The sequence below is a fragment of the Phacochoerus africanus genome, chromosome 10 (assembly GCF_016906955.1).
Source record: "Phacochoerus africanus isolate WHEZ1 chromosome 10, ROS_Pafr_v1, whole genome shotgun sequence".
Classification (NCBI taxonomy): domain Eukaryota; kingdom Metazoa; phylum Chordata; class Mammalia; order Artiodactyla; family Suidae; genus Phacochoerus; species Phacochoerus africanus.
The window spans coordinates 136,961,516-136,989,034 of record NC_062553.1 but is presented as its reverse complement, the minus strand read 5'-3'; the positions used below and the strand labels follow the sequence as shown (position 1 = coordinate 136,989,034).

At 48.2% G+C, this 27,519-nt stretch overlaps 1 protein-coding gene across 1 annotated transcript; it reads left to right on the top strand.

The window, feature by feature from the left end:
- Positions 1-1,380: 1,380 nt before the first annotated feature.
- BMP3 (bone morphogenetic protein 3) lies at positions 1,381-27,519 on the top strand. The gene is made up of 3 exons (XM_047799264.1): positions 1,381-1,908; positions 17,636-18,546; positions 25,049-27,519. Exons 1-3 carry the CDS (start codon positions 1,584-1,586, stop codon positions 25,238-25,240), a joined length of 1,428 nt encoding a protein of 475 aa, XP_047655220.1. The 5' UTR covers positions 1,381-1,583; the 3' UTR covers positions 25,241-27,519.

Below are 27,519 nucleotides of genomic sequence, written 5' to 3'. Positions count from 1 at the left end.
TAACGGCCTAAGCCCAGGAATCAGACTCCTTGAGTCTGGAGCCCAGCTCTGCCATCTATGAGTGTCCTTTTGTCTCAGTTTTCTCATCTGTAAAATGGGCTTCCTTGTGAAACCCCTTTGAAGATAACACACTTGAAATCCAAGAACAGCGAGTACCTAGGGTGAAATGAGTGTGGGGTAGAGTGTTCGCTGGTAATTTCATCACGATTTTACAGCCAGGAAATAGAGGGAGAAGAAGTTTCCCAGAGTTAGCAAGGCTAAGAGCCCCCTCTGGATTCCAGCGACTCCCAGAGGTCCTCCTATTTACACCACGGCAACAATCCTGCAGAGAATTCTCTTGAGGGGCAATATGAGAACGGGTAGGTGTTTGTGGTGCCCTTGCTTGTTCATTTGTTTGTTTTAAGATGGGATTGACTGGACTCGCACATCTTTTTCTCCTGGGGCCCGGGGTGGGGGGATTTGCAAAGTGAAGATGCGATGCGGAAGAGAAGGCTCTATGACGGATAAGCGCCCAGGGAGGGGAAGGGGTGGCAACCCCGCACAGGTGCAGGGTCCACAGCCTCCATCAGGAGAAGCGCAGGAAAGGAAGCGAGGATGATGTGCCGGTCTCCGTTTCGTTAGGAGTCAGAGGAGGAAGAATTCAGGAAAAAGTCTGTTTTCCCTGCCCTCTTGCTGGCCGGGACCCAGCCAGTGCTCCTGCAGGGATTAAAAAATGATGCCGTGCCCCTCCTGCCCTTTCTTTCTTCCTCGACCGCCTCCTCCCCTCCCTCTTCTCTCCCCCACCGCCCTCGGCCCTACTTCCTCTTCTCTCCCTCCCCCTGCTGGATGCCGGTCATTTCCCCCTTCCCGGCTCTCCGGGCTCTAGTGGGGTCCCAGCTGCCTGGCAGCGCAGGGAGGGAGCGAGCTTGGCCTCGGACGGCACAGATCGGCCAGAGAGGGAACTTCTCTCTCCCCCGCTCTCTCCCTCTGCCTCTCTTTTTCTCCCCCTCTCTCATACTTCACACACACACACACACACACACACACACACACACACACACACACACACACACACACACACTCCCTCCCTCCCTCCCTCCCTCCCTCCCTCACTCAAAACTCGGACCGGCCGCACCGCGGCAGCTCCGATCCTTGCAAAAGGCGGACGAGCGCCCTCCGGCCCGCGGCGCTCACCCGGCTCCGGCTCTGCGCCCGCCGCAGCGCTGCTCCCCGCGCCCGGCGCGGCAGCCCCGCAGCGTGTTCCCGAAAGCAAAGGCGGCGGGGAGGGTACGGTCAGATCCGAAAACACCCCCGCCACACGCGCCGCGACCTCGCCTCTTGCTCGGCGTCAGAGCGGAGACGGCGCCGGCAGCGCCCTGCGCCGGTGACGCCGCGCCGCCGCCCGCGAAAAGCCCACCTGCCGGGCGCGATCGGCCGGCGCGGAAAGGGGGGGCTCGTCGCCGTCCTCCTCCGGCGGCGTCCGGCCTCGGGCGCCCCCGCCCCACCGGCTCGGGAGTTCGGCGCTCGGCGCTGCCGCCGGCGCCCGGAGCCCGGGAGTGTCCCCGCAGGACGCAGCGGCGGGCGCGGCGCGGCGGGACCTCGCTATGGCCGCGGCGCGCGCTCTGCTGCCGCTGTGGCTGGGCTGCCTGTGCGGGAGCCTGGCGCAGGGGCTGAGACGCCAGCAGCCCTTCCCGGAGCTCCGCGACGCTGTGCCCGGCCACCGCGCGGCAGGTGGCGGCCCAGACCCCCCGCTGCAGCCGCTCGACCCGCTGTCCGAGCACATGCTGCGGCTCTACGACAGCTACAGCGGCGGCGCCAGCGCCGAGGCGGCGCGGGCCCCCGGGCCCCCGGAGCCCGGCTCGCCGCCCTTGCGCCCCCAGCCCCGGCGCGAGGGCAACACGGTCCGCAGCTTCCGAGCCGGAGCGGCAGGTGAGTACCCGAGGCGCTCCTTCTCCGCGGCCGGCCCCAGGGGTCTCCCTGGACCCGCACAGCTCCCTCGCCTGCCCGGTGCTGCCCAGAGACCTCCCGGCTCCGCCCGGCGGCCCTTCGGGCCCCGCGGTCCGCGACACACGCCGCCTTCGGCCGGAGAAGCGGCCCGATGATCGAGTCAGCAGACAGCTTGAGGGAAGGGAGAATTGCGAGGCAGAGTGGAGAGCCGGGCGCCCGGCCCTGGAGGGGGTCGGCTGGAGGAAGCGCGGGCATCGAGGGACGGGTGCCCGCCCTTGCGCAGCCCTGGGCATCGGAGCCCCTGTGGCTGCCTTATGCCAAGACTTCTTTAAGTCGGTCAGCGGACATTCCCTTGGACTGGAGTTTAGGCGTGTTTACCTAGACGCAGCTGTCATTTTATGCCAACCCCGGGCACCAGAGAAAAGAGTCACACTCCCCATGTCCTTTTAGACGGTCGCCTCTCCAGACCCCGCACCCCCTCTTTGCTCGCGTCCTCTGTGTTCCTATAGTTGACACTTGCTACTTGATAGCCCCTTGGTGGCAAACACACCAGCTATACCAGGTGCTCGGATGTTTGGATGATTTCAAACCCATCTGAGCAAATAGGGGCTGTACCGCCCACCCTGGGAAGGGCTGGGAGGGAGGGGAGCAGCCCTGGATGTAAACACCTCTTGGACTCTGGGATGAAAATCTGCTCATCCCATTTCGCAACACACAGATCGCTGCGGACTGAAATTCAGGGCTTAACAAGGCTTCTCTTGGCCCCTGCGGTGAAGCGAATAACTTATGCGAACAGCCTGCCTCCCGCGTGCTAACAGCTTGAGGGAAAGTTTCCTGGACACTAACTCAGTTTCTCAGCTTTGAGGAGGCACCCAGACTTGTTTGTTAAGTCCGTGCACCACCATCGAGGGAAACACAACTGTACAGCCTGTCTTCAGTGAACCCCTGAAAAATAGCCAAGAACCTTCAAGTCAGGAGGCCATGCCTCATAGGCTCTATCAGGTCTGTCAGAATCACTAGAAAGACATCTCCCAAAGCTTTGATAGGTAGGACTCCTGGAAAAGAGGAACACAAAAGCATCCATCAAGGAAAGCCCTAGGCTGACGCTGTAAATATACTCCAGAACTCAGAGGCATGATGACATTTACAATAAATGTGAATTATGCTTTCTAAGGCAGAAGTCTTTAGCTAGCGTCTGAGCTGAACCAGATTTCACTTGCTTCTTAAAACCACGAGCATGGCCTATAAGGAGCTGGCCTCTGCTCAGGGAACCGAAACTGGCTCTGGGTTGTCCACAGTGTGTCAGCCACCTGAGGAGGCGCTCCTGACAGCCGACCACACCCGTGAATGCCCTGTTTAGTGCAACTCCGGGGGCACAGCTCAGGAGCAGCGTGGGAAGAACAGGAGAAGTTGGGTGGGCAGGGCAGGAGGCAAGGATGGAGATAGGCTGAGTCTTCGTTGATATTCATCTTCCTAGTAATATTCCTAGGGAGTAGCCGAGGCACCCAAGAGATGAGTAGCATTTTTGGTGTCAGCAGGTTTCATTGCGGTGTGACTCCGAGAGTTTGGAGGTGGTATGTGAATTTGTTTCATTCACACCTATTGTAGAGTGTTTTGTGTGTCTGTTTTAGACAGAGGGAACCATGAGTGGGTGGAAAATGGATAAGGATTTGAATAACTCAGGCCCCCTTTACTTTTTCGGCTTCAACTCCTTCCATGCGTTATAATTTCAGCGTGTCCCCTATCAGCCGCTCTGTAGTCTTACACCATCAAATGATAAACTCCGCCACACAGGCCAGAAGTTCCCTTGAAATGATGAACTGCAGCTTGCAGCATATATACAAGACTGTGCGCCCTGATAAGGAAAGTAATTTCTTGAGCATCCTAGAGGCTGTCTTAATGACTTATTCATCAAACCATTAGACACTGGGTTTTGTGGAAGCTGAGGTGTCCCGTTACTACATTGGAGAGGTAGTTCGTCCTGGAGCCCTTCCAAGACTGTTTAGTTACTGATACACTAAAAAGACCGCATTATGAGGTGGTTCTGGCTTTAATAAGGCAGGACTCCAGGAGGCTGCTAAGGCTTTCTTGTGCGTCTCTCTCCTTTATCCGTAGCAGCATTTCCGGAGCACACTTTACCTTGTGACGTGTTCTGATGTAGGTGAAAGATGCTGTCTGCGGTGATGCGTTAGATAGACTTTCTAGTCCGTGGTCCTTAGGTGCCACAACATACTGGCTTCTCTGGACTGAGGATGGTACAGATGTTCCTGGAATGTCAGGTGTGTGTTGGAATCGTGGAGTAGCTGCTGATCCGGCAGGACGTTGCCAGTGCTTATTCAGGCTGAGTTACAGCCTTAGAGCTCTAGTTGCTCCTTGGAACATACCTGATTAAAATTATTTATTGTTCTAAACCTAGAATATCTTTGGTTGAAATTTAGCTGCTGTGGTCTCCCTCTGATTACTTTCTACTTAAACCATTACTTGATGGTGGGTGGCATTCATCCCAGATACACTTTCCGCTAACCCCTTTCTCCTCCCTCTGCGCTCTGCAGTTGGTGTGCCAAAACCATAAGTCTGGAGTGTTCATAAGTCGTTTTGTGATGTGTAAGGGTTTGCATAACGATAGGTTTTAGCCTGCCCTTTGTAAAAGGTAATTTACAAAATTATTGGTGACAGAGAAGTTCAGCTTTAGGAAAGCACATCGTCTTGAAAGAAGACAAGAGGGACGTGAAATCAGCTTTTACTTTAATCTCAGTTTAAGTTGCCCTTGGCATCTGTGTAATCCAAGAAGGGTATTTTGCGTGAGGTTTTCTCCTGGCTGATCCTTTAAGATACATAATTTGTGTTCATTAATCTCTCATCATGTCCATAGTCACTTAATCTTGCTTTTCTCAATCATAAATTTAACCTCTTTAGGGAAAGTGATTAAAGCACAGATGTTCTTATTAGGAGACTATCATTATTTTAGTTTATGACATACAAATACAAAAAGGTTGCGTTTCAGTGGATATATGCCACCTTTTTTTTTTTTTAAAGAAAATCACACAGACTTCATAGATAAAAAAGAAAGAGGAAAAGTCGGACCCAAAGGTGAATATTTTCCTTCAGTGAGAAAGGGGAAAGTCTTTCCTACTATAACCAAAAATCTTTAAAAATCAAGAATTATCATTTGACATGTTTTTGGGGTGCAAGGCTAACATGTAAGCCTTTAGGAAAGATATCATTATGGGCTGAGCAATCATTCCAATAGGAGCCGGTGCTGTGAAATGCATAGGCCAGTGGGAAAGCATCCTTTTGGATGGATTTGATAAGGAGGAGATATGATAACTTTATGAAAACATAGTTGCCTTGAAATTTCTGGCACCTAGGAACTAGGCTTGAAATTAAAGCTTATGTAGATTATGTGATGTTTTTATTCAAAGAGCAAGAGTACATCTGGAGAGGGGAGCTGGATGTGCAGATGCTTTGAATTACACACTGCTTCGAATACATGATAGCCCTTAATGAAGCTTTTACTGTCATGGGCAAGACAGCTTTACTGTCTCTGACAGCGAACAATCCACAGTACCACGAAGGCTTGATCATCTACGCTAATGGAAAGGAGAAAGAGAGAATGAGTTACATGAAAATAATTTAAATTTAGCTTTCTGGTAGAGTCAGACATACGCAAAGAGACCAAGAGACCATGAGGGTCAGTGAAAAAAGAAAAAATATCCCCTAAGCATGCAACTCACTCAGAGGTATTTGTACAGTGAAATATATATACATACTTAAGAATATGTTAAGCGGGTTACAAACATATTATCTAAGCAGTGGAAGTTTATAAGCACTTTATCGACCTAGTTCAGATATTTCTAAAAATTAAATAGGGGCATGTATGTCAAACCTGCTCATGCACATCGTGGAATTTGGAAGAGGCTCCAAAGAAAGCAGGTCCGACCCCTGATTTACGTGGAAGAAGAAATAAACATGATGTATTGGCCACACAATTTTTCGAACACACCGATCTCATCTCAATACCTATTATTTCTAATAATCTCATCTAAGTTTCATAGGAGGAGATTTTATAGAAGAAAGCCTTTAAAAGATGTTAACAGGCATTACATAACGTTGCGTTCCTTGGTTAAATCCATTTGGAAGAAGTGGTCAGTTTTCTTTGCTTGGGGAGCTTCCAGGGCCTTTGAAAGCTAGGGAACCCCCTTAAGAGCGGATCACTGTCTCCCTAAGAGAGCACTTTAGAGAACTGTGGTGCTAAGATATCCATTTGGGGAAACTGGTTCAGAGCCTTCCTCGTGTCTCACGAAAGAAGATAGGTCAAGTTCAAGTGAATTTCCTGACGGAAAACCGTCTCATTTTCTCATTTGTTTACTCAGGATGTTTAGTCATGTCGTTAGGTTTCAGACTCGGGGCCCATGGCATTGTACAGCTGGCCGTCCACAGATCCAACCCCAGATTGAAAATATTCAGAGGGGAAAATTCCAGAAATTTCTAAAAAGCAAAACTTGGATTTTGCTGAGTTATAAGTAATCTAGAGGTGTTTGTTTGTTTGTTTGTTTGTATTTTAGGACCGCTGGTGGGACATATGGAAGTTCCCAGGCTAGGGGCTGAAAAGGAGCTGTAGCCGCTGGCCTGCGCCACAGCCATAGCCACGGTCACAGCAACCTGGGATCCGAGTGGCGTCTGCGACCTACACCACAGCTCATGACGCCGGATCCTTAACCCACTGAGCAAGGCCAGGGATCGAACCCAAGGCCTCGTGATACTAACCGGGTTCGTTACTGCCGAGCTACAAAGGGAACTTCCTAGAAGTGATTTAAAGTATACAGGGGGATCCGTGCAGGTTATATGCAAGTCCTATGCCATTTGTGTCAGGGACTTCAGCATCTGTGGTTTTGGTGTCTGTGGGGTCTTCTCCCTGCGGATACCAAGGGCCGACGGTACCATCGTTCTGATTTCTTGTTTTAAACGTCTCTGAATGTACTTTTAGAGTCTCCGTCACTACGTTTCACTTTGCCTGTTTCCTTATGAATGCTCCTTCATTGTTTTTCTCTCTAGCATTAATATTTATTATTTAGCATTTAGTCTGGTATTATTCTTTTCAAGAAAATCTACTTGATTTGTGGAAAAATTCACTGGCGCTCACACACATCACTTTGTTAACGTTTTATCGCCATTGATCCCTTGGTTGTAGAAACCGATCAAATCCCTCACATAGTCCCCATTGCTTGCTGTATTTAGTACATATCGTAAAACTCACACGTATCAAAAAGCCTAGTGAAAATTATTGAGCAACCTTGTATTTGCTGTGCAGGATTTTTTGCTCCAACGTTGTAACTTTTCTCCTAAACTTTTGATGGGTTCCCCCATCTCTTCCGTTTGCATGTCCTAGTAATCAGCATCTTAATGACTGCCTCTCAGTGGTGCGGTGGAAGGAAGCTGGGCATCACTAATAGTCTCTCTTTGAACGTTCCTATGCCAGTTTTCAGTTCAGAGGGGACTTTTATGATTATGTTATGAACCCAGGAAAACAGAATTTTGTCGTGGACACACTGGCATAGCCCTAATAAAGTGACACAGGAATACCAGGATAACATCTGCCTTGGAGAGTAGTAAGCCCTGGCGCGGGGACCAGAAATCCATGAAACCCCTCGTCTATGCACGTGTCAGTAGTGGTGGTTTCCTGGAATCTTGGCACCTACAGCAGTCCTCTCGGCAGTGTCTCTTCAGGGATGATGTTATGAAAGGCAGAGAATGTCTTTTTATTTATGTGAAACACCCACATGGAATGAGGAAGCCAGTCGACCCTGGGGGTTTATTGACTCCTTCAATGATCTGCCTTCTTTTAAGAGCCACCATTTCTTGGCAGTAGAACCACAGCAAAGGCAGGGCCTTGACTTCATTTGGGCACATTCTGGTAAAAGTGTTTGAACAAAGTAATCCCACTGTGTATGCCAGCTTCGCTGTTCTTCTTTATGCCGCCAGTAAATACTACTATTAAATATTATAGTGTGTAGTAAATATTCCCTTCATGAAATAATTGCATCCAGTAGCTTCAGCAATGAAAAGTTCTTTGCCCAGCTCAGATTTTACAATTAAAACTACTGAGGCCCAACATGATCTTATTTGCTTTTCCTTCAAAGAAAATTTTAATTTAAATACGCGAATTAATCTAAAGACTGTTTGAATTGAGTGTAATTGCTGCACTTAAGGCATGAGTTAAGAAGGGAGGAGAGATTCCTAGAGTTGCAATTTCTCTTACCTGAGGCTAAGCATGAAGAGTTAAATGCTAGTCTTGGCTAAATACACACAGGTTAAATCACACCTACTGTGCTGGTCCCACAGAAAGATGCTGAAATAATGAGAAAATTGAATGTGAACCTGCATGAAAAGTTTAGAAGCCCTAGGTAAATGAGAGAGTCTTTTTTTTTTTTTTTTGCTTTTTTAGGGCCACACCCGCAGCATATGGAAGTTTCCAGGCTAGGGGTCCAGTCAGAGCTGCGGCGGCCAGCCTACACCGCAGCCACAGCAACGTGGGATCTGAGCCACGTCTGCGACCTACACCACAGCTCATGGCAACACCGGATCCTTAACCCACTGAGCAAGGCCAGGGATTGAACCCACAACCTCATGGTTCCTAGACAGATTCGTTTCCGCTGCACCACAACAGGAACTCCCCAAATGAGATATTTTTTAATGTTTTGAGAGATTGTCTCTCTCTAGCTCCCCACAAAACTTGAACCATACCTAAAATATGGATCATGTACAGTCATTTTAGCACAAAGGCTATATCTGGTGGCGGTCTTTTTGTAACACAATCTAGGATATCCCAGACCTGCATTTCTGTCCTGACCTTGGTGGCTGGGTGGAGCAGAGTTGTTCCTTTTTTTTTTATTTTTTATTTTTTTGCTTTTTAGGGCCTCACGTTGGCACAGGGAGGTTCCCAGGCTAGGGGTCGAATCAGAGCTGTAGCCGCCGGCCTGCACCACAGCCACAGCCATGCAGGATCCGAGCTGAGTCTGTGACCCACACCACAGCTCACGGCCACGCTGGATCCCTAACCCACTGAGCAAGGCCAGGGATCGAACCCGCAACCTCATGGTTCCCAGTCGGATTCGCTTCTGCTGCGCCACGACGAGAATCCTAGTTGTACACTTTTATAGTGATTTCTTCAAGTTAGGTTTTTGGCGAAGTATGGTCCCTGGATGAGCAGCCTCAACCTCACCTGGGAACTTGTTAGACCCTCTCCAGCCCTCCCAGACCATCTGAATGCGGCTCCGAGGGTGGGGCGCAGAAATCGGTTTTCTCAGAACATCGAGGTGACTCTGATGCGTGTCTGAGACACTCTGCGCTAAGCCCGCGTCCCTGGAGTTTCGAGGATCTTATAACCAGGGCCTGAAATCCAGGATTGATTAACGTTCTGGACCTGGTCTCATCTGGCCCTTTCAGTGGGCCTTTCCCCAGACAAATGGTTTATTAATTTATATCAGGGTACGCTTCTTTTCACTTTGGAAGGTCTACGAATGTCTTTATGACAGTTTTCCCCTGGGGAGGCGTTCAAAAGTGAGTTAATAAAGACGTCTTGCCCTTCTTTCCCAGCTGCGGGGAGTCTGGGGCCTGGGAGGTTTGCTAGAAAGAGGATGATGAAGCAGAGGCCAGGTCTCCCGAGGGCAAAGAGCAGATCTCATTTCCTGCTTGTATTCTGAGGACCTGGCATAGTTTGCCACAGAGTAGGCTCTCAGCAAATATTTCACTTGAGCTGAGTTAGATGTTCGGGGGTCTAGAGAAGAAAAGGTAGTAGAAAAGCTACCAACCAGGCAAAGAAACCTTCAAAAATAGACTTGCCGTGGGAGTTCCCGCTGTGGCACAGTGGGTTAAGGGCCCAGCATTGCAGCAGCTGGGGCACGGGCCATAGCTGTGGCTCAGATTCGATCCCTGACCCGGGAACTTCTAGGTGCGGTGAGTGTGGAAAAAGTCAGTCAATACATAAACTTCCAGGGCAGCGTTTCCCACAAGGCAGTTTACCAGTGTGTGTGGGATGGCACACACTGTCCTTTGCGCACCTCTGCTCTGGCTTCTTTTCCGCTGAACCGAAAGGAAGCTCCGGAAGGTCCTCCTATCCCAAGAGGCCTTTTGCCGACTGTGGGAACTTGAAACTGCTCGGACGTTTGTTCACTTTGGTGGTAGGAGGAACCACTTTGGAACCGGGTCAATGTACACAGTGGCTCATTGGACCCACTTAACAAATATTTTTTCAGGGTATCGGTGCTCCAGACGGTGCACCGTGCTAAGCGTGCAAAGATTGCCTGGAACGTGGGTCTGCCCTCCGAGGGCGCGCAGTCCAGGAGCGCCTCTGGCTGGAGGCTGAGTGGAGATACCCACTGGCCACCATTCTGCTGTCCTAGGGAAACACACGTGGCATCATCTTTGGCCTTGGACACTTTGCCTGGAAACTGAAGGTGGCGGAAAAGCACTGCAGCCTTGACTCCATCGTCTGTGGCAGGGGTTCCGCCCATGCCGACGGGCGTCTAGGGCCCTGTTCTAGGCACCCCTGGCATTCCCAGCAGCTGTGCTTTGTTTGGAGAAAGAGGTGGAACAAAGGAGTTGTTCTTAGTTACATATTTTCTGTATGACGAAAATGTTTTCCCTGCTTCCTGGGGATTGAACTCATCCTCAAGATTTCATTGTGTCTATTTGTTTTAAAATCAGACTTTCCATAGAAAGCTTTCCATTGTACGATCTAGGTCCCTTTGCAGACGTCCTGTGTGGGCCAGCGCGAAGGTGACCTTCCACCTGCCACGCCCCCGGCACCACCGGGCTCCTCCCCAAGAGGAGCTGAGCTCTCGCAAGAGTACGGCTGGTCCCAAGTCGGGTCCCAGGTCGCAGTCTGCCTGCTGAGTCCTTGGTTCCACGACGTGCAGGTGCTTTCTTTCCAGATGAAAACAGAAATAAGGCCTCTGCCTTTATCTAATAATCAAGCTTCTAAAAAAGTCCATGTAGGTGGTAGAAGACCTCGGAAGTCGAGGCTCCCCTCCACAATCAGTGCTCCTTCGCTGGCTGACTTTTATGGTTACGTGTTTACATGTCTACAGTGAGTAGGTTGGACTACATCTGTTTATTCATAAAAATTGCACTTACTGAGCACCATTTAAGAGGCAGGCCCCAGGCGAGGGGCTGGAGAGTCTGACGGGATGCCTTACAGGGCCTTGCCTTTAAGGAATGTATTGCCTTAGAAAAAGGAGTAACAGTATGATGAAAATAGGAATAGAGGCAGCGTCTGAACTGAAGGACCCTGGCTTCTCCTGACAAGCTTGCCTCTTCTTTGCCTTAAAAACCAAATCTGGATAAACCAAGAGACCTAGGCTGGGTGAAGGCATTTCAGGGAGAAGTGGCAGCAGCCAGTGTCCTAACAGAGGCGTAAAGGAAAGTATGGCTTGTTCCGAAATTCACCGGAGCCCTAACCCCTTTCCAATGCACAGGGACTATGACTAGAAAATTCGAAACAGAATTTTCATGCCAAGGGCACCTCCTAACCAGGTGTGGTCTCAGCAAGGAAAACCCCGGCCTCTGTGGGCGCCAGCAATCCGTAAGAAAACAGCACCACCTGTTGGTGGTTATATTTTGGCATCAAAAACATTTCCTTGCCAAGAGCTGGAGATACAGCCTCTTGGATTTCCTGGCCGGGGGTTGAGAGCCCTCGATCGAGTTCGCCTCTCACACCTTCGCTACCACGAAGGGTCTGGAATGCGGACCGTCGCTCTTCTGCCCGCCTGGTCCCACAGAGGGTCTCACTGCCAGGCCAGACACTTAGAAAGTCAGTACGCACAGCGACCTGGACTCTGCCTCCATCCAACCATCGCCTTGAGACCCAGTTCTCATTTTTGACCCTGAAAAGAAAAATCCCCGTCTCTCTGCAGGTATTTGCAAACAGTTCTCATGGCACTACTGACCCTTTGTCTCCTTCCTCCAGCACAGGTACATTCTCTGCTACTCGACTCAAATTTGAAAGCGGTAACTTTAAGACCAGGGTCTCGGTCACTTTCCCAGTGGCTCTCTTCTGTATCAGTAGAGTAGTGAAAATGAGAGCACCTAGAATTAACCGTGCAGCTCTGGATATCCCTGGATTAGGGTGGCGTACAGCTAATGTCTTCCTGGTACCCGAAGGCTGCAGAGAGCCTAACACTACATAAACTATTGTTTTGTAAATTGATAACCACCACCACTGTTTTTTAATATGATTATTATGTCAGTTTGTTCTCTTTTTTGTTTGTTTGTTTGTTTGTAGGGCTGTACCTGTGGCATACGAAAATTCCCAGGCTAGCCACAGCTGCCAGCCTGCACCACAGCCACAGCAATGCAGGATCTGAGCCGCATCTGTGACCCACTCCGCAGCTCACGGCAACGCCAGGTCCTTAACCCACTGAGTGAGGCCAGGGATGGAACCTGTGTCCTCATGGATGCTCGTCTGGTTCGTTTCCGCTGGGCCATAACAGGACCTCCTAGAATTGCCTTAATCTAATATGTCCTTTCATGAAGGACTTCCGGTGCATAAATTCCGAGACAATAATCTTTTGCCCAACTTACCTTTCAGTTTGCATATTTATGTTTAGCAGATTCCTCATTCTTCACTGTTTTTAGAGAAAAACGTGCCTATTTTTTCCTTTTGGATTATGTGACCACAAAAACAGTGGTCGTCCCACTGCCCAAGAGAAACTGACCTTGAACCACAGATGTGAGCCACATATGTAATTTAAAATTTTAGTGGCCACAGGAAATAACTGAAAAGCGAAAGGTGAAATTAATTTCAATCATATCACAGTTTAAATAATCCTGCCCCCGTTTCCTACGTGGCGTGGGGGACCCCACACAGCAAGCAATCCTCAAACAGCAGCGGGGTGTTTAGAATTCGATCACCTCGGACGTGTTCCACCCAGAGGTCGCCTCGAGTCCCGTAAGGAAAGGTTCAGGCCCGCGAGGCTGTCTTCCACTGCCGATCCCAACGCAGGCTGGTTCCTGAGCCTCTAACTACTGGCTGGAGATTGGAGGTTCCCACAAACCCATCCTTGGGTTCGATTAATTTGCTGGAGCAGTTCGCAGAACTCAAACCTGTTTGCTCACTGGATTACCAGTTTGCCATAAAAGGATGTAATTTAGGAACTGCCAGACCCAAGAGATGCACAGGACAGGTGGGGGAGGCCTTGGAGCCCACGCCCCTCTCCCCAGCCCTCACATGTTCACCAACCCAGAAGCTCTCCAAGCCTCGTTTTGTTTTTAATTTTTCTGGAGGCTTCGTTAGGTAGGCAAGGCTGATTGAATCACGGGCCATGGGTGAGTCATTCAGTGCAGCTCCTCCCCCAATCCCAGAGGCTGCGGGCGTGGAGCTGAAAGGACCACCTCTCTAATCACAGGGCTGGCTCCCAAACAACCAGTCCCCACTCGTAGGTGACCTCCAAAAGCCACTTCATTAACAGAACAAAGGACAGCTTCATGACTCTCATCACTGAGAAAATTCCAAGGGCTTTAGGGGTTCTGGGCCAGAAACAGAGAAGAAGACCAAAGATATATTTCTTATTAAAAAATCACAATATCACACTATTAACCCAGTGTGTCCAAATATTATCATTTCGACATGCAATCAGTGTAAAATGCTTTCGTGTGCTGCCGTGGGCTCGTTTTGCACTGTCTTCAAAATGCAGTGTGTGTTTTTCTTACACTGCCAGCACACCTCCATTCGGATGGCAGGGAGCAGCTGCTGTGCGGTCAGACTTTGCCATGCTAGGCAGTTTCTACTGAGTTTCCTGTGGGCTCCGTGAAGTACCTGCCTTCTTTTCAGGCATTCTCACAACGCCTCTGGGACTGAGGCTGCTGAGCTCATGTCACAGATGAGCAAACAGAGACAATGTGTTCGGGTACCTTGCCTGAGGACAGCTGTTGGATGTGGCGGAGCTGAGACCAGGCCGTGGGGCTCTGGCTTTAAACGAAGGCACAGAATTAAAGTCAGAGCCATCGGAAGGGGCAGTGTGCTGAATTCTGGGACCTTTATGAGATGATATTGAAGATTAGACCCAGGAGGAGCCTCGTTAACAGCAGGGCACAAGGATGCTGGAAACATGTTTGAGAGAAGGAAATATTTTGAAGCAAAATGTAGGCAAAAGGAGCAGGGTTGGTTTCCCCAGTGAGACACCAGCACCCCATCCCTCGGCGTTCCCGTCTCTTCCCCGCGGTGTGTTCCTGTGGCAACTATCTGATTGCCGTGACTTCGAACAAATGACTTCTCCTGCTTCCACTTTTTTTTTTTTTTTGTCTTTTTAGAGCTGTACCCGTGGCATATGGAGGTTCCCAGGCTAGGGGGCAAATCGGAGCCGTAGCTGCCGGCCTCCACCACAGCCACAGCAACACCAGATTCTTATTAACCCACCGAGCGAGGCCAGGGATCGAACCTGCGTCCTCATGGATGCTCGTCGGATCCATTTTCACTGTGCCACAATGGGAACTCCTCCCTCCTTCCGTTTTAAACTTCCATCTGGGTAAAAGTATAGGTTCTGCTGACTGGTGCGAATGAAAGCTGGAGTCTCTGAGCGAGCCTGATGCCATGGCTTTGTTACAAAGGTCTGTAAAATATTATCCTGGTGTCACGGATTATACAAACGCTCACAAACGCCGTTCCCCCCTTTCCCCTCACACCATGTTAGAAATGAGTAAAACATGTTTCCCACCACAGTCTGCTTGTACTCGGGGGCCTCCACGAACTCATTTTAAGTTTCCAGCTCTTTATAAAAGTGTTTTGTTTTTAGCGAAATGTGTTTTTGATCAAGAACATAATTCCACCATTGCGTGTATGTTTCTGAATTAAATATATTTAAGAAACAGGTGCATGGAGGAGGGCCCAGGACTGGAGATTCTTGGGCCTAACCTCCGTCTTAGCATTAGCTCATCAGGGGATCTCAAGAGCAGGAACCAACTTCTGCCCTTACTAATTCACCACCCATTCGGTGTTCTCTCTCATTTCTGCATTTAAAGAATTGGAAATACAGCGACCCGGGAGTCCCCCCTGTGGCGCAGTGTGTTAAGAGCCTGGCTATAGCACAGTGGGTTAAAGGTGCCGGGTCACTGCAGATGCAGCGTAGGCTGGATTCAGCCTCTGGCCTGGGCACCTCCTTATAATGTCGGTGCAGCCCATTTTATATTTCTTTTAAAGGGAAATACACTTGCTTGGTTTTTGTAATTTTGTCAAGACCACAGCATTCGACGCTTGAATCCATGTCCTGTCCTAAGCTGCGGACCAGCTCCGCAACAGCATTAACTCTTTATGACGCTGTTGAATGTGTGGCTCATTTTTTCAGATACGTTACCCGAATCCAAAAAAGCATTGCTTCCCTACCTCCATCCTGCAGCCTTCACTCTGTGCGGCCGGGAGACGAAGCTGCACATGCCCAGGGTTTGCACGAGCACTGATGACGTAATAATAAACTTGAGAAACCCTCACTGGACACTTTGTGGACTGCTTTACGCACATCTCCTGTAGGTCCGAGGGCAGCAGTGTTGCTCCAGTGAAGGGAATTAAGTATTTTTTTAATTAAAAAATTAAAATAAACAAAAAATAATTAACTTTTTTTTAAGCCAGAGCTTTCAGCTTTCTCTCTCTCTCTTTTTTTTTTTTTTTTTGGCTTTTGTCTTTTTAGGGCCACACCTGCAGCATGTGGAGGTTCCCAGGCTAGGGGTCTAATTGGCGCTGTAGCTGCTGGCCTACACCACAGCCACAGCAACACCAGATCCGAGCCGCATCTGTGACCTACACCACAGCTCACGGCAACGCCAGATCCTTAACCCACTGAGCAAGGCCAGGGATCGAACCCGCAACCTCATGGTTCCTAGTCGGATTTGTTTCCGCTGGACCACGACAGGAACTCCCTCAGCTTTCATATCACTAAGTTTATGATTGTGTTTCGGTAGAGGAAAGAGCCAGTTAGTGAAAAAGGCTGCTCCTTGCTTTCATCTTTATCCAGTGTATCAAATCAGTCCTGTTATCTTTTCTTTGTTTAATTGCGGTGAAGATTACATAATTTAAAAATAGTTATTTTTGAGGGAACCGTGCAGTGGCATTTTGTACCTTCACCTCTGTCGAGGGACCACCAAGCTTTTCTAGTTCCAAGATCTTTCTAGCCTCCCGCAGGACACCCCCCTACCCATTTAGCGGTTTCCTCCCTCTCCTCAGTCACTGGCGAACACCGGTTGGCTTTTGTGTCTCTGGATTTACCTGTTCTGGATGTTTCATGTAAATGGATGCCTACAACGTGGCGCCTTTTGTGTCGGACTCCTTTCATCTGGCGTGATGCTTTCAAGGTTCGCCCACGTTGTATCCGTCCTCATCCCGTCCATCACCCCTCATTGCTTTTTACGGAGGACCACTATTCTGTTATGTGCTGTATCCATTCATCTGCGGATGTCCATTGAGTTATTTCCATCCTTGGACTATTGTGACAGGGGTGCTGTACTTGTTTGACTACCTGTTTTCAATTCTTTTGGGTTTACGCCTAAGGGGAGAGTCGTGGGGCCATGTGGTATTTCTACGTTTAACTTTTTGAGGAACTATCCACCTGATTTCCATAGCAGCTGAACCACTTTACATTCCAGCTCGCAGTGCAAAAGGGTTCCAGTTTCTCCACAGCCTCGCTAACACCTGTTTTGTTTTTCATCATTAGAGCCCTCCTGGTTGGTGTCAAGTGGTCCCTCACTGTGGTTTTGATTTACATTTTTCTTTTTTTGGCTTTTTTTTTTTTTTTTTTTTTTTTTAGGACCGCACCCAGGGCATATGGAGGTTCCCAGGCTAGGGGTTGAATGGAGCTATAGCCACAGAAACGCCGGATCCTTAACCCACTGAGCGAGGCCAGGGATCAAACCTGCATCCTCATGGATACCAGTCAGATTCGCTTCTGCTGAGCCACAGTGGGACCTCCTTGATTTCCACTTTTCCGATGACTAATGACGCTCAGTGTCTCTTCATGCGCTTGTCAACCCTTTGTAGATCTTGGAAGAAGTGTCTGTTTGATTCTTTTGCTCATTTGTAATCAGTTTGTCTTTTTTATTGTTGACTATGAGCGCACTGTTTTTATGTTCCGGATACTAGATCTTATCATATATATATGAATTAGAAAGTATTTTCTCCATTCCGTATGTTGTACAGACTTTATTGATAATGTCTTCTGATTCACACAATTTTTAATTTGATGAAGTCTGTTTGATCTATTTATCAATTTATCTATTTTTTAAAATTTATCTGTTATTCTCTTTTGCTATTTTACTTTGGGTGTCTTATCTAAGAATCCACTTGTCAAATTCAAAGCCATGAAGATTTTTACACCTATATTTTCTTCTAAGAATTTCCTGATTTTTAACTCTTATATTAAGGTCATTAATTCATTGAGTTAATTTTTTTTTTGTCTTTTTGTCTCTTTTAGGGCTGTGCCTGTGGCACATGGAGTTTCCCAGGCTAGGGGTCGAATCGGAGCTGTTGCTGCTGGCCTACACCACAGCTCACGGCAACGCCAGACCCTCAACCCACTGAGCGAGGCCAGGGATCGAACCCACAACCTCATGGCTCCTAGTTGGACTCGTTTCCAACGACGGGACCTCCCCATTGAGTTGACTTTTGTGTATGATGTAAGGTAAGGCGTCCTGTTTACTCCTCTTTCTTTTTTTTTCTCCTTCCTAGGAACCCTTGAAAACAAGGAACTGCATATTTTTAACCTGACTTCTCTAACCAAGTCTGAAAACGTTTTATCTGCCACACTGTATTTCTATATCGGAGAGCTAATCAATGCCACCCTGAGCTGCCCAGCCTCCCGAGGATGCTCACACCATGCTCAGAGGAGGCACATTCAGATCGATCTCTCCGCATGGATCCTCCAACTGAGCAGAAACCAAAGTCAACTCCTGGGTCATCTTTCAGTGGATGTAGCCAAACCTCATCGAGACATGGCATCCTGGCTGTCTAAAGACATCACTCAACTTTTGAGGAAGGCCAAGGAAAACGAGGAGTTTCTCATAGGATTTAACATTACTTCCAGGGGACACCAGCTGCCAAAGAAAGTGATACCCTTTCCTGAGCCTTATATCTTGGTATATGCCAACGATGCTGCCCTTTCTGAGCCAGAGAGTGTGGTAGCCAGCTTACAAGGACACAGGAATTTCCCTGCTGGAGCTGTGCCCAAACTGGATCGCCACCTTAGGGCTGCCCTTTCTACGGAAAGGCGGAGGAAGCGTTCTACTGGGCTGCTGCTGCCTCTGCAGAACAATGAGCTTCCTGGGGCAGAGTATCAGTACAAGGAGGATGGGGTGTGGGAGGAACGAAAACCTTATAAGACCCTGCAGACGCAGCCCCCTGAAAAGAGCAAGAACAAAAAGAAGCAGAGAAAGGGACCTCACCAGAAGAGCCAGACGCTCCAGTTTGATGAACAGACCCTGAAAAAGGCAAGAAGAAGGCAGTGGATCGAGCCTCGGAATTGTGCCAGGCGGTACCTTAAGGTGGACTTTGCGGATATTGGCTGGAGCGAGTGGATCATCTCCCCCAAGTCCTTCGATGCCTATTACTGCTCCGGAGCCTGCCAGTTCCCCATGCCAAAGGTAGCCCCTCTTCTTTGTCCCACTTCCTATTTCTTTGTAGAAAGATACAAGTTGAGCGTGTGTTTCATTTACAGACTCCGTCCAGACCTTCCTTCCATGCGTTCTAAAGCCTAACAGGTAACATGGTTGTGCTTGGTTTTTCTTTAATACTTATTGAAGCGAAATGACGTCAATATTGGCGTGAAGAAGAACAGGAGAAAAAAAACGTGTGTGTAAACGTATTTTGCGGTGCGTTTTCAGCTGCATGGTCACCTCTGCATCTGAATCTGTCCACAACAAGCCCCAACTGCTAGAAGGCTGATCTCTGAAGGGCCTCAGGGAACGAGTGCCTATATGTCAGGAGGGAAAGATGAGCGGGTTTGATGCAGAACATTCCTGAGTCTCTCGTGAGGTGAACCGTCGCTGCGGGGGTCAGGATCCGGCTTGAGCCAGGTCCACCGGCCTCGTGAAATGTATTTATTTCATTTGCTTCCTGGGTGAATATCAGAAAGGAAGTCAGAACAGGATAAGACTCGTTTCACCCAGCCAGAGCTCACCTGAATCTCTTCTAAAATCAATAGGGACTGAAGGTTATCCAATAAGTACTTGGTATCTTGACAAATACACTCTCAGAAGCCTCCCAAACCCCAGCAATGCGTGTCTATTCTCTTTGAATTTAGGGCTAATAAAACACAGTGGTGACTCCCGGCCTTCAGTTAAGCTATGGCCACACTTCTATTCTTAGCTTGTAACAAACTGAATCTCTATTATACAAAAAGTGACCCTAAGCAATAGAAACCAGAGGAAGAATGGGAGCGGGGGTTTTTGTGTGTTTGTTGCAAAACTTGAAGGGAATCAGCTTCTGCTGTTGTACGTTAATGAAGGGGAGAAAAAACGCTTTGCCGCAAAAGGGGACCGGCTTCAGCTGATAGATCTTTAAAGTGGCATGTTCACGCTGCAGTCCTGTGGTTTCTGGGAAGCAAAGGGTAACACACGTAAAGCAAGGCCAGGTCAGCCTCAGGGCCAGGAGCTTAACTAAAATCCCATTTTCCTGTTAGAATGTTTCGGGGGGATGAGCGTTCTACATGTGGAATCTTGTGGAGTCCATCTTTTGTAAACTCAAACCCAAAGTAAGGGTTATATACATTTACAATGGTATAAACAACCTTATCTTGTCTAAATATTTATAGAGGATATTTTACTGATCAAACGAAACTTGTTCAAATGGGGATAGCATTTAAAACAACGCAACCAATAAAATGGGGAGTGACGAATCTTTCTTTTCCATTGTGACTCGCTCTGGGGCATGGCGAGGCGACGACGGATTCAAAACATTTCTAAATCTGGGGTGACTGATTTTAAGTGGGTCTCTGAGTCTTCCAGACAATCCCTCTCACTGTCACAGACTGAGGTTTCTCCCAGGCCACGTCTTCCTCTTTCCTCTCGACTCCAGATTTGAGGATCAGGGAGCCAGAAAATGTGGAGCTGCTCAGACAGTCCGACCGTCAGTCAAGATCTGACCTTGCTCCACAGTCTCCCGTCCCCTGTTGGCTTTGCTGGCTTTTCCCGTTCAAAAACCTCGCTGTTGACTCCACAGGTCTCTTTCATGGCTCTCAGTAATCTAATGAATCATACTTTAAAACTGAAGAGGAGTAAGTTAAGGAGCGCGGAGATAAGTTTGAGGAAAGAAGCGCGTTCGTGCAAGTTTCGTGCTCGGTCGTAGCTGGGTGTCTTAACCTTGACGCGCCTGCACATTGTCTGGCAAGCTCGTTAATCCATAAATTCCGATCCAGTGGCTCGGGCGGTAGAGCCCAAGCTTCTGCATGTGTAACAAGCTCCTAGATGTTGTCGATGCTGCTGGTCCACATGTCGTCAAACCCCTTTGGCTTAAAACTTGATTCTGCCTCTTATCAGCTACGGTTTGGGGAGAGACGTTACTCAAACCCTCTGTATCTTAGTTTCCTCATCTTTGAAGCAGGTGCAATGATGAACAGAAACATTACAGCGTGTACATAAGAAGAATGGTGGAAAATGAGATTCTAGAGCATCTTGTGCTTAGTAGGCAGTCAGTACATTTCTTGCTATTGACGGGACCGTGAACGATCGTGGTTGAAATGAACAGAAAATCAAATGTATGGTCTTAAAAAAAAACCATGTAAGAAAAGGGATCGAAAGAATAAAAGACTCAAGACAAGAAAGCGTTTTGTAAGATGTTTCTTGTCCCCTTTGGAACCTCACGAATTCTCCATTTCGGGTCCGACAGTCCCCGAGCTCTTTGGAGGGGAGAGAGTCAGGGGTGCGTAGAAGGCAGGACGGGACTCATGACACAATTTGTCGAGACTTGGTGTCAACGCTCGGGGGAGACGTAACAGGAGTGCGTGTGGAGTTTTCTCTCGGAGCTTGAGATGGGTCCGCATGCCGAGTTGAGACTGGAAGCTTGGCGACGACCTGCAGTTCTATCTCTCATCGCCTTGGGGGATCTGCTTAGCTTTTAAAGCTTTCTGGTGGCTCCCTTTATGCCTTCCAGGCTTTGTGTCTTTCAAGGGGGAGCCGTTGCCAGAAGGATGGGGAGCTCGAAGGAGTATGAAGCTGGGACATCGAGGGTTATTCATCAGCATCGCTGTTTTCAGCACAGCGTCCAACGTGGGGCTCGGAATAAACCACTTCAATGAAACTATTGTCTGAGCAACAGAGAAAATAAGGTCTCTGACCAGATCCGTATAAACACATGCGGACTAAGTGAGGCGCCAAAGAACTTTCAGTCTGTGGATATACACTCTGTCCCAGAGGAAGAGGCTCCCAGGCCGGTCCTCTCTGCTGGCCCTCCTTCCCCTGGCCTCCGGAGCGCAAGCTGCTCCCAAGGGCCGGGCGCTCCGTCTGCAAAAGTCGACAACCTGTCTGTAATTCAGAACAGCTGTGTTCTGCCTTTCCCAAATTCCAGGCTTTGCCCTTTCGCTGATTCCAATTAGTTAGTTTCTGGGCTGTCACACCCACGTGGGCCGGACTGGAAAATCGTGGCACGAAGCCCCACGGCCCACGTCGGGAACGAAGGCTCGGCCGATGAATCCTCTCCCTGCTATTGCGTCTGTAATCAAACCCCACTCGGGACAGCACCCGCGGCGTGGCAGGCGCGGGCCCGACCGCTGCAGGGTTCATTCACAGACACCGCAGCTTGGATTTTTCTGATTTCTAGCCCCTACAGCCAATGTGTTCTCCCAGGGGGAGGCCCCTGGAATTCTGCCATGAGATGAAAAACACCCCTAGAGCTTTAGCCAAGTCGTATGCCTTTGCCTCCCCTCACCGCCGTAGCAGAGAAGGAAAACAGAGATTCCAGATGAAAAGGATTGAGCCCTTGCTGCGGACAGAGGTCCAGGGGACCCAACAAGAATTGGAGGAATGAGGTCATTTTTGCATATGGATTGGGGCAAAGGCTGGGAAGAGCAAAGACACAGAATTCGGGAGCAAAGAAGCTCAACTCTTGAACCAAGCATCTTATATAAAGAAGAAATTCACATGGAATGAGTGCAAAATGATACACCCTCAATTAATCTCCTGAGGCCTCCAGTTCTGACCTCTGAGTGTGAAGAGGAACTCGAAGAGCCCGGAATCCTGATGGACTGAGCTACCGAAGCAAGAGAATGACCGCAGTGGATGCTGACAGGACGTTTCGCCCCCAGCAAAGAGAGAGACGGCGGAGGGAGATTACACGGGTTTGCACGTGTCGTTGCTGGTTTCTTAAGCTACATAAGTAAAGCGAGTCCCGAGCGCCGTGATGGGATCCCCAAAGCAAACGAACGCGACAGCCCGGCAGACGCTTGACACCCGCGGATGAGCGCATGGATCTTTTGCGCATGACGGAATTATCCCTGGTTGTGGCAGCTGGATCAGAGGATTCCACAGGGAGGAAGGAGAGGGGGCAACTCCCTTAGAAAACTGAGCAGTCCCTGATAAGACACACCAGCCGGGGATCATGGGCTTGTGCCTGGATTCCACTGAGCCCACCAGAGACGGCTTGTGGTTCCTGAATCTATCATTTGTGAGTTAGAGATTTTTTTTTTTAAAGGACAGGAATTTTCCTAGGGAACACCCATGAATATTTTCCATAACTACACCGGGTCATTTGCTCAGAACCTTTTATTTTTGTTGATGGGAATTATTTCCACAGAAATAGGTACAGTGAAGGGTATGCTATTATTTCTAAGTATTTCATCCATTTAGCAAGTATTTATTCAGTGCCTAGAGCCTATTTGGCTGCAGGACTGAGGACCAGGAGTGCTCAGCAGGACTTACGGGTTAAGTCCTCATCCACTTAAATAGATCTGCTTCTATGAAAATTAAACAGTATGGGAAGGAGGCGTGAAAACATTCGCAAGAGCAGAATATTGTCAGAAAACCTTTGACTTTAAAAAAATCCTTTTGGGCATCATCGTGTGCTGTTTGAATGACTGAATCTTAAGATAAATCAATAGAGAAGAATGAAGGGCTGCAAAGGTTTTCTTTAGAAATCACTGATAATGATGAAATAGCCAATGGTGGCCGTTGACCTCTGTTGGATGGTATGGATGGCTGTTTGTGCCAGTTCCACGTATGGCATTGATGCCATGGGGCACAGGATAAGCAACGCGGAACAACACAGACTTCCCATCTTTTTTTTTTTTTTGGCCACACTCTCAGCATGTGGAAGTTCCTGGGCCAGGGACTGAACCCAAGCTGCTGCAGTGATAAGGCCAGACCCCTAACCAGCTGCACCGCAGTTGAACTCCTGGACTTCCTATGCTCTGGGGGAGAGCAGACCTAGCTTTGCAAAGTTACGTAATTGAAAGTTAACTATTCTTTTTAACACACACTTAAAATCTCCGAAGAAAGAGTCAGGAAAGGAGCTGGCCACATCCTCAAGACTGATTTTTACGTAATTTATGCCTGTTAGCAGTCACATTGAAATCTAATGTAGAGATAATTTTTTTTTCACTGAAATATTTCACTTGCTTCTCCCTTGGCTTCTATGTTTGCCTAAACTTTTACCTTGTTCCAGTTTCCCACCTGGGGAGCTGTAGGTGTATACAATTAGAATACCAATTCACCGGGGGCAGAGGTGCCTCTGAAACATTGCTTGAAATCTTGAAATTAAAAAGCCAGAGTTTTGGCCGAAATCCCACTCCTGACCTGACATGTGATCCTGGCAAGTCGCCACATTCCTGTTTCTAAATGCATTTGAATTGAAATGGAAACAAAACTCGTTTTACCTGCTCAGAAGAGACACCGGGGAGCACCCAGGTGGAAGAGGAGGCACCTCGTGAAGAGGCCCTCACCACGCTGGCAGTGCCGAGACAGCCTTGGGCTTGGAGCAGGGATGCTCCTCCAAGCGGAGCAGGCTGGACGGCGGGCTATACAGAACCACCTGTGCCCCAGGTCGGCTCGTGGTCCCATCTGGCATTTCTCAGGAACAGATTTTACCCAGGCGTCTTGGGTCAAACTTCTGACAGCCCTGGGATTGTCTCTGGCCCCCTGGAGTAGTCCCAGAGGATATGCCCGGGGTTTCGAAGCCGGTGCACGCGACAGTGTTCGAATCTGAACCCGTGGAGCAACAGTGACCCCCAGCGGCCAGCGGTGTGGTCTTCTTAAGACCAGTTAGGAAGTAATCCCCTCGATTCATCCTGGTGGAAATGATGAAATAAGTCAGTGCCTCTTGACATGCTTGGTGTTATTTTTGAAACAAAGCGTGAACACCACTGTAGCAGTGGCAGAAATACTTACGTGAAATAGGTGCTTGTTAAATAGGTTCTTTATGATTAGCAGAGGCTCAAGATCAAGTCTTTTCTGTGGCAATCCTGTTAGTGAAAACCTAGGATGAGTGTTCCCGTGGTGGCTCCGTGGTTAATGAACCAGCTAGTATCCATGAGGTTCGATCCCTGGCCTCGCTCAGGGGGCTAAAGATCCGGGTTGCCGTGAGCTGTGGTGTGGGTTGCAGATGCGGGTCTGATCTGGCGCTGCTGTGGCTGTGGCGTAGGCCAGTGGCTACAGCTCCGATTCAGCCCCTAGGCTGGGAACCTCCATATGCCGCAGGTGCAGCCCTAAAAAGACAAAAGAGAAGAACCAAAACCAAAAACAAAAACAAAAAACAACCTAGGGTTTATGAACCCCTGTGTTTGGAAACTAAGTCATTTTTCATTAAATGATGCTTGCTTTGAAATCTGGATTCAGATCCTCACTGAACCGTCTACACAACTTTAGACAAGTCATTTCTGAGTCTATTTCTCTATCTGTAAAATGCAAGAAAGGGTAGTTTCGTTGTAAGGATTAGAAAGGCTACATGCACCACGCCTGGCACATAGCAGACACTTAGTAAATGACAGACACTTAGCATCATTTTGGTGCGGGCAACACTGAAGACTGGGCTAAATGGGTAACGATGCCAGGGCTTTAGTAGGTTGTGGAAAGAAATGCGTACTCTACACATTTTGGTGACGGAGAGTGGAAAAGCGTTATGTTCCGTCTAACTTGTGTTCTCTCATTTCTTTTCTAGTCTTTGAAGCCGTCAAATCACGCGACCATCCAGAGTATAGTCAGAGCTGTGGGGGTTGTTCCTGGAATTCCTGAGCCTTGCTGTGTGCCAGAGAAGATGTCCTCACTCAGTATCTTATTCTTTGATGAAAATAAGAATGTGGTCCTTAAAGTATATCCAAACATGACGGTGGAGTCTTGTGCTTGCAGATAACCTGGCAAAGAGCTCATTTGGAAGCTTCATTCAATCATTAGTTTATTTTTATGGACTTTTTTTTCTTGCACTGCCAATGCATTTCATTTCAAAAGATTTTTTAATAGTCAAAAGAGAATGAGCAAGTAGACGGACGCTTTCCGCTAAGGAGACCTGGACTGTGTTTCTGAATGTAACTAAAGGCAAGATTTTAGTAAATGTGGACGTCTCCTTTTTTTAAAAAAAAAAAAAAAGAAGTGCCCAAGAAAAATGATGGCGCAGACTGTTTTTAGAACTGTTCAAGAACACACTGATCTATTTTTGTAAAATGGGCTTTGAAATTAGATTGGAAAAGGAACCAGGAGCTTCTCCTTTATCTCTGCTTCTGGAGACTAGAGTCCCTTCCTCTTTTAAAGTCGGCTTATTGCCTTAGATTCCTGAGCAGCTCAGCAAGTGCTTATAATCCAGTCAGCTTCGATGTTTATCTTAAAATGTGTTGAGACTCTTGCTTCCCTGTGTTTTCCACAGGTCATCGTGTGGCTGGTTGCGTGGCGAGTGCGTGTTGAATGCCAGTGTGTGTGTGTGTGTGAGCGCGGGGCCAGGGGCCTGCGCCCTCCGTAGGCAGGTTTGCCTGACATGGTTTTATAATTCAGTCGGCACAGGATTCTGTCGGGGTTTTGGTGTTTGGTTTTTTTCATTTCATGTCCTGGCAAGCACTGTTCAATTCTGAGAACTTCACCAAAAGGGAGAGAGTCACCCAAGAGCACGTGCCCAGAGCCCCTCCGTAGCCCCGCCGTCTGTAGTCGTAAATATCCACGTTTTCGTTTCACGGCTCCAGGAAAGGGCAACAGCAACCCAGGCTTCAGAAACCCAGGTTGTTTCCGCTTCGGTATCCTTTTTCCACAAGTACTTTCATGTGTTCTTTTAAATTGAACTTAAAAACTCAATACATGTTTATTTCTCCTCCTGTGCCTTTACTTCCTAGCAAGTAATCAACAGATACCAAGGCTCAGAAATGGATGGAACATTGGAGATTTCTTGAAGTGACCCATCTAATCACGATCACATGTTCAGTACCATTGTTCAGCCACGAGCAGGTCCAGGCACTTTTCTCACATGGATCAAGGCTTTAGGCTCAGACATGGAATCTACACTTTAGCGAAGCTTTTACTAAAAATTATCCCCCAAGAAAGGGAGTCAAATACAGACGCCTCTTTGTTTTCTCCCTTCCCGCGCGTCGTAAATACCTCCTCTGACACTTTTGCTCTGGAAAAATTGTTTCAAAGATCTTTTCCTCACTGTGTTTATGTGTGTGAATGTTTTCAGCCTGTGGATTGTCGCTGGTGCTCCATCTGTGGTGACTCCCTGTCTCAGTTCAGTCTGACCTCATCTGAGACAAACGAGCCAATTCAGAGGTTGGGAAGTATCAGAAGACACAGGGTTTTGTTCTGTCTCTGCCTATAGCTATCCCGGCGGCGGCTCATAATTTAATCAATACTAGTTGAGCATCTGCTTTGGAAAAGGCACTTGTTAACTGTGTGTCTTTAGGGTTCTCATTGGTTAAACGAAGAGGATGATGAGCTGAGGTATAAGGGCCTTCTGCCGCTGAAAGTTTGAGCTTATGACACTTGCTGTGTCCTACACAGCTTTCTGGATTAGTCGGTAGTGATGGAGCTAAAACTTGCAAGTGTCACTGTTCCTAAACCCAAGACAAAACCATCCTGCGCCTGGGTGTTTGTGAGCGAGGATGGCCTTCCACGTGGCTTAAGCAGTGTTTCTCTTTTACTGGAAACCCATTAGTGGAGTGCCATGAAGCGGAGTTCGTGGCCGCTTTCGGAGTGTGTCCAGACGCCACGAAGGAGACACACCTGTTCTGAATAACGAGCGACATCCTGCTGCCTGAGTTACTGTGGTTTCTTCCAGCGCGTTTTTGGTTCTGATGGTATAAAGACTCAGAAAGACATTAGGGGTGAAATGATTTCTTCATCATTTTTATCAAAATTTTGAAAGCAAAAGTTTATAATAGAAGTGAGCCAATGTGTGGCTGCCCAATCCTGGTCATAGTGCCTTTCAAAAAGAAAACTTTCATGAGTAGATTGGATGAAATTCTTACTTTTGTTTTTTCTAGAAGTGTTATCAACCAAAACCTCTAGCAATTCGCAGTGGTACTTCTCAGCCTGCTTCTATCCAGATGTCTGTCTGTTACCTTTCTTAGTTTAAGTTGATGCCCACTTGAGAGGATTTAAGATTAAATCCTTACAATGGCCAAAAAAAAAAAAAAAATCTCTAAATAATAAAAA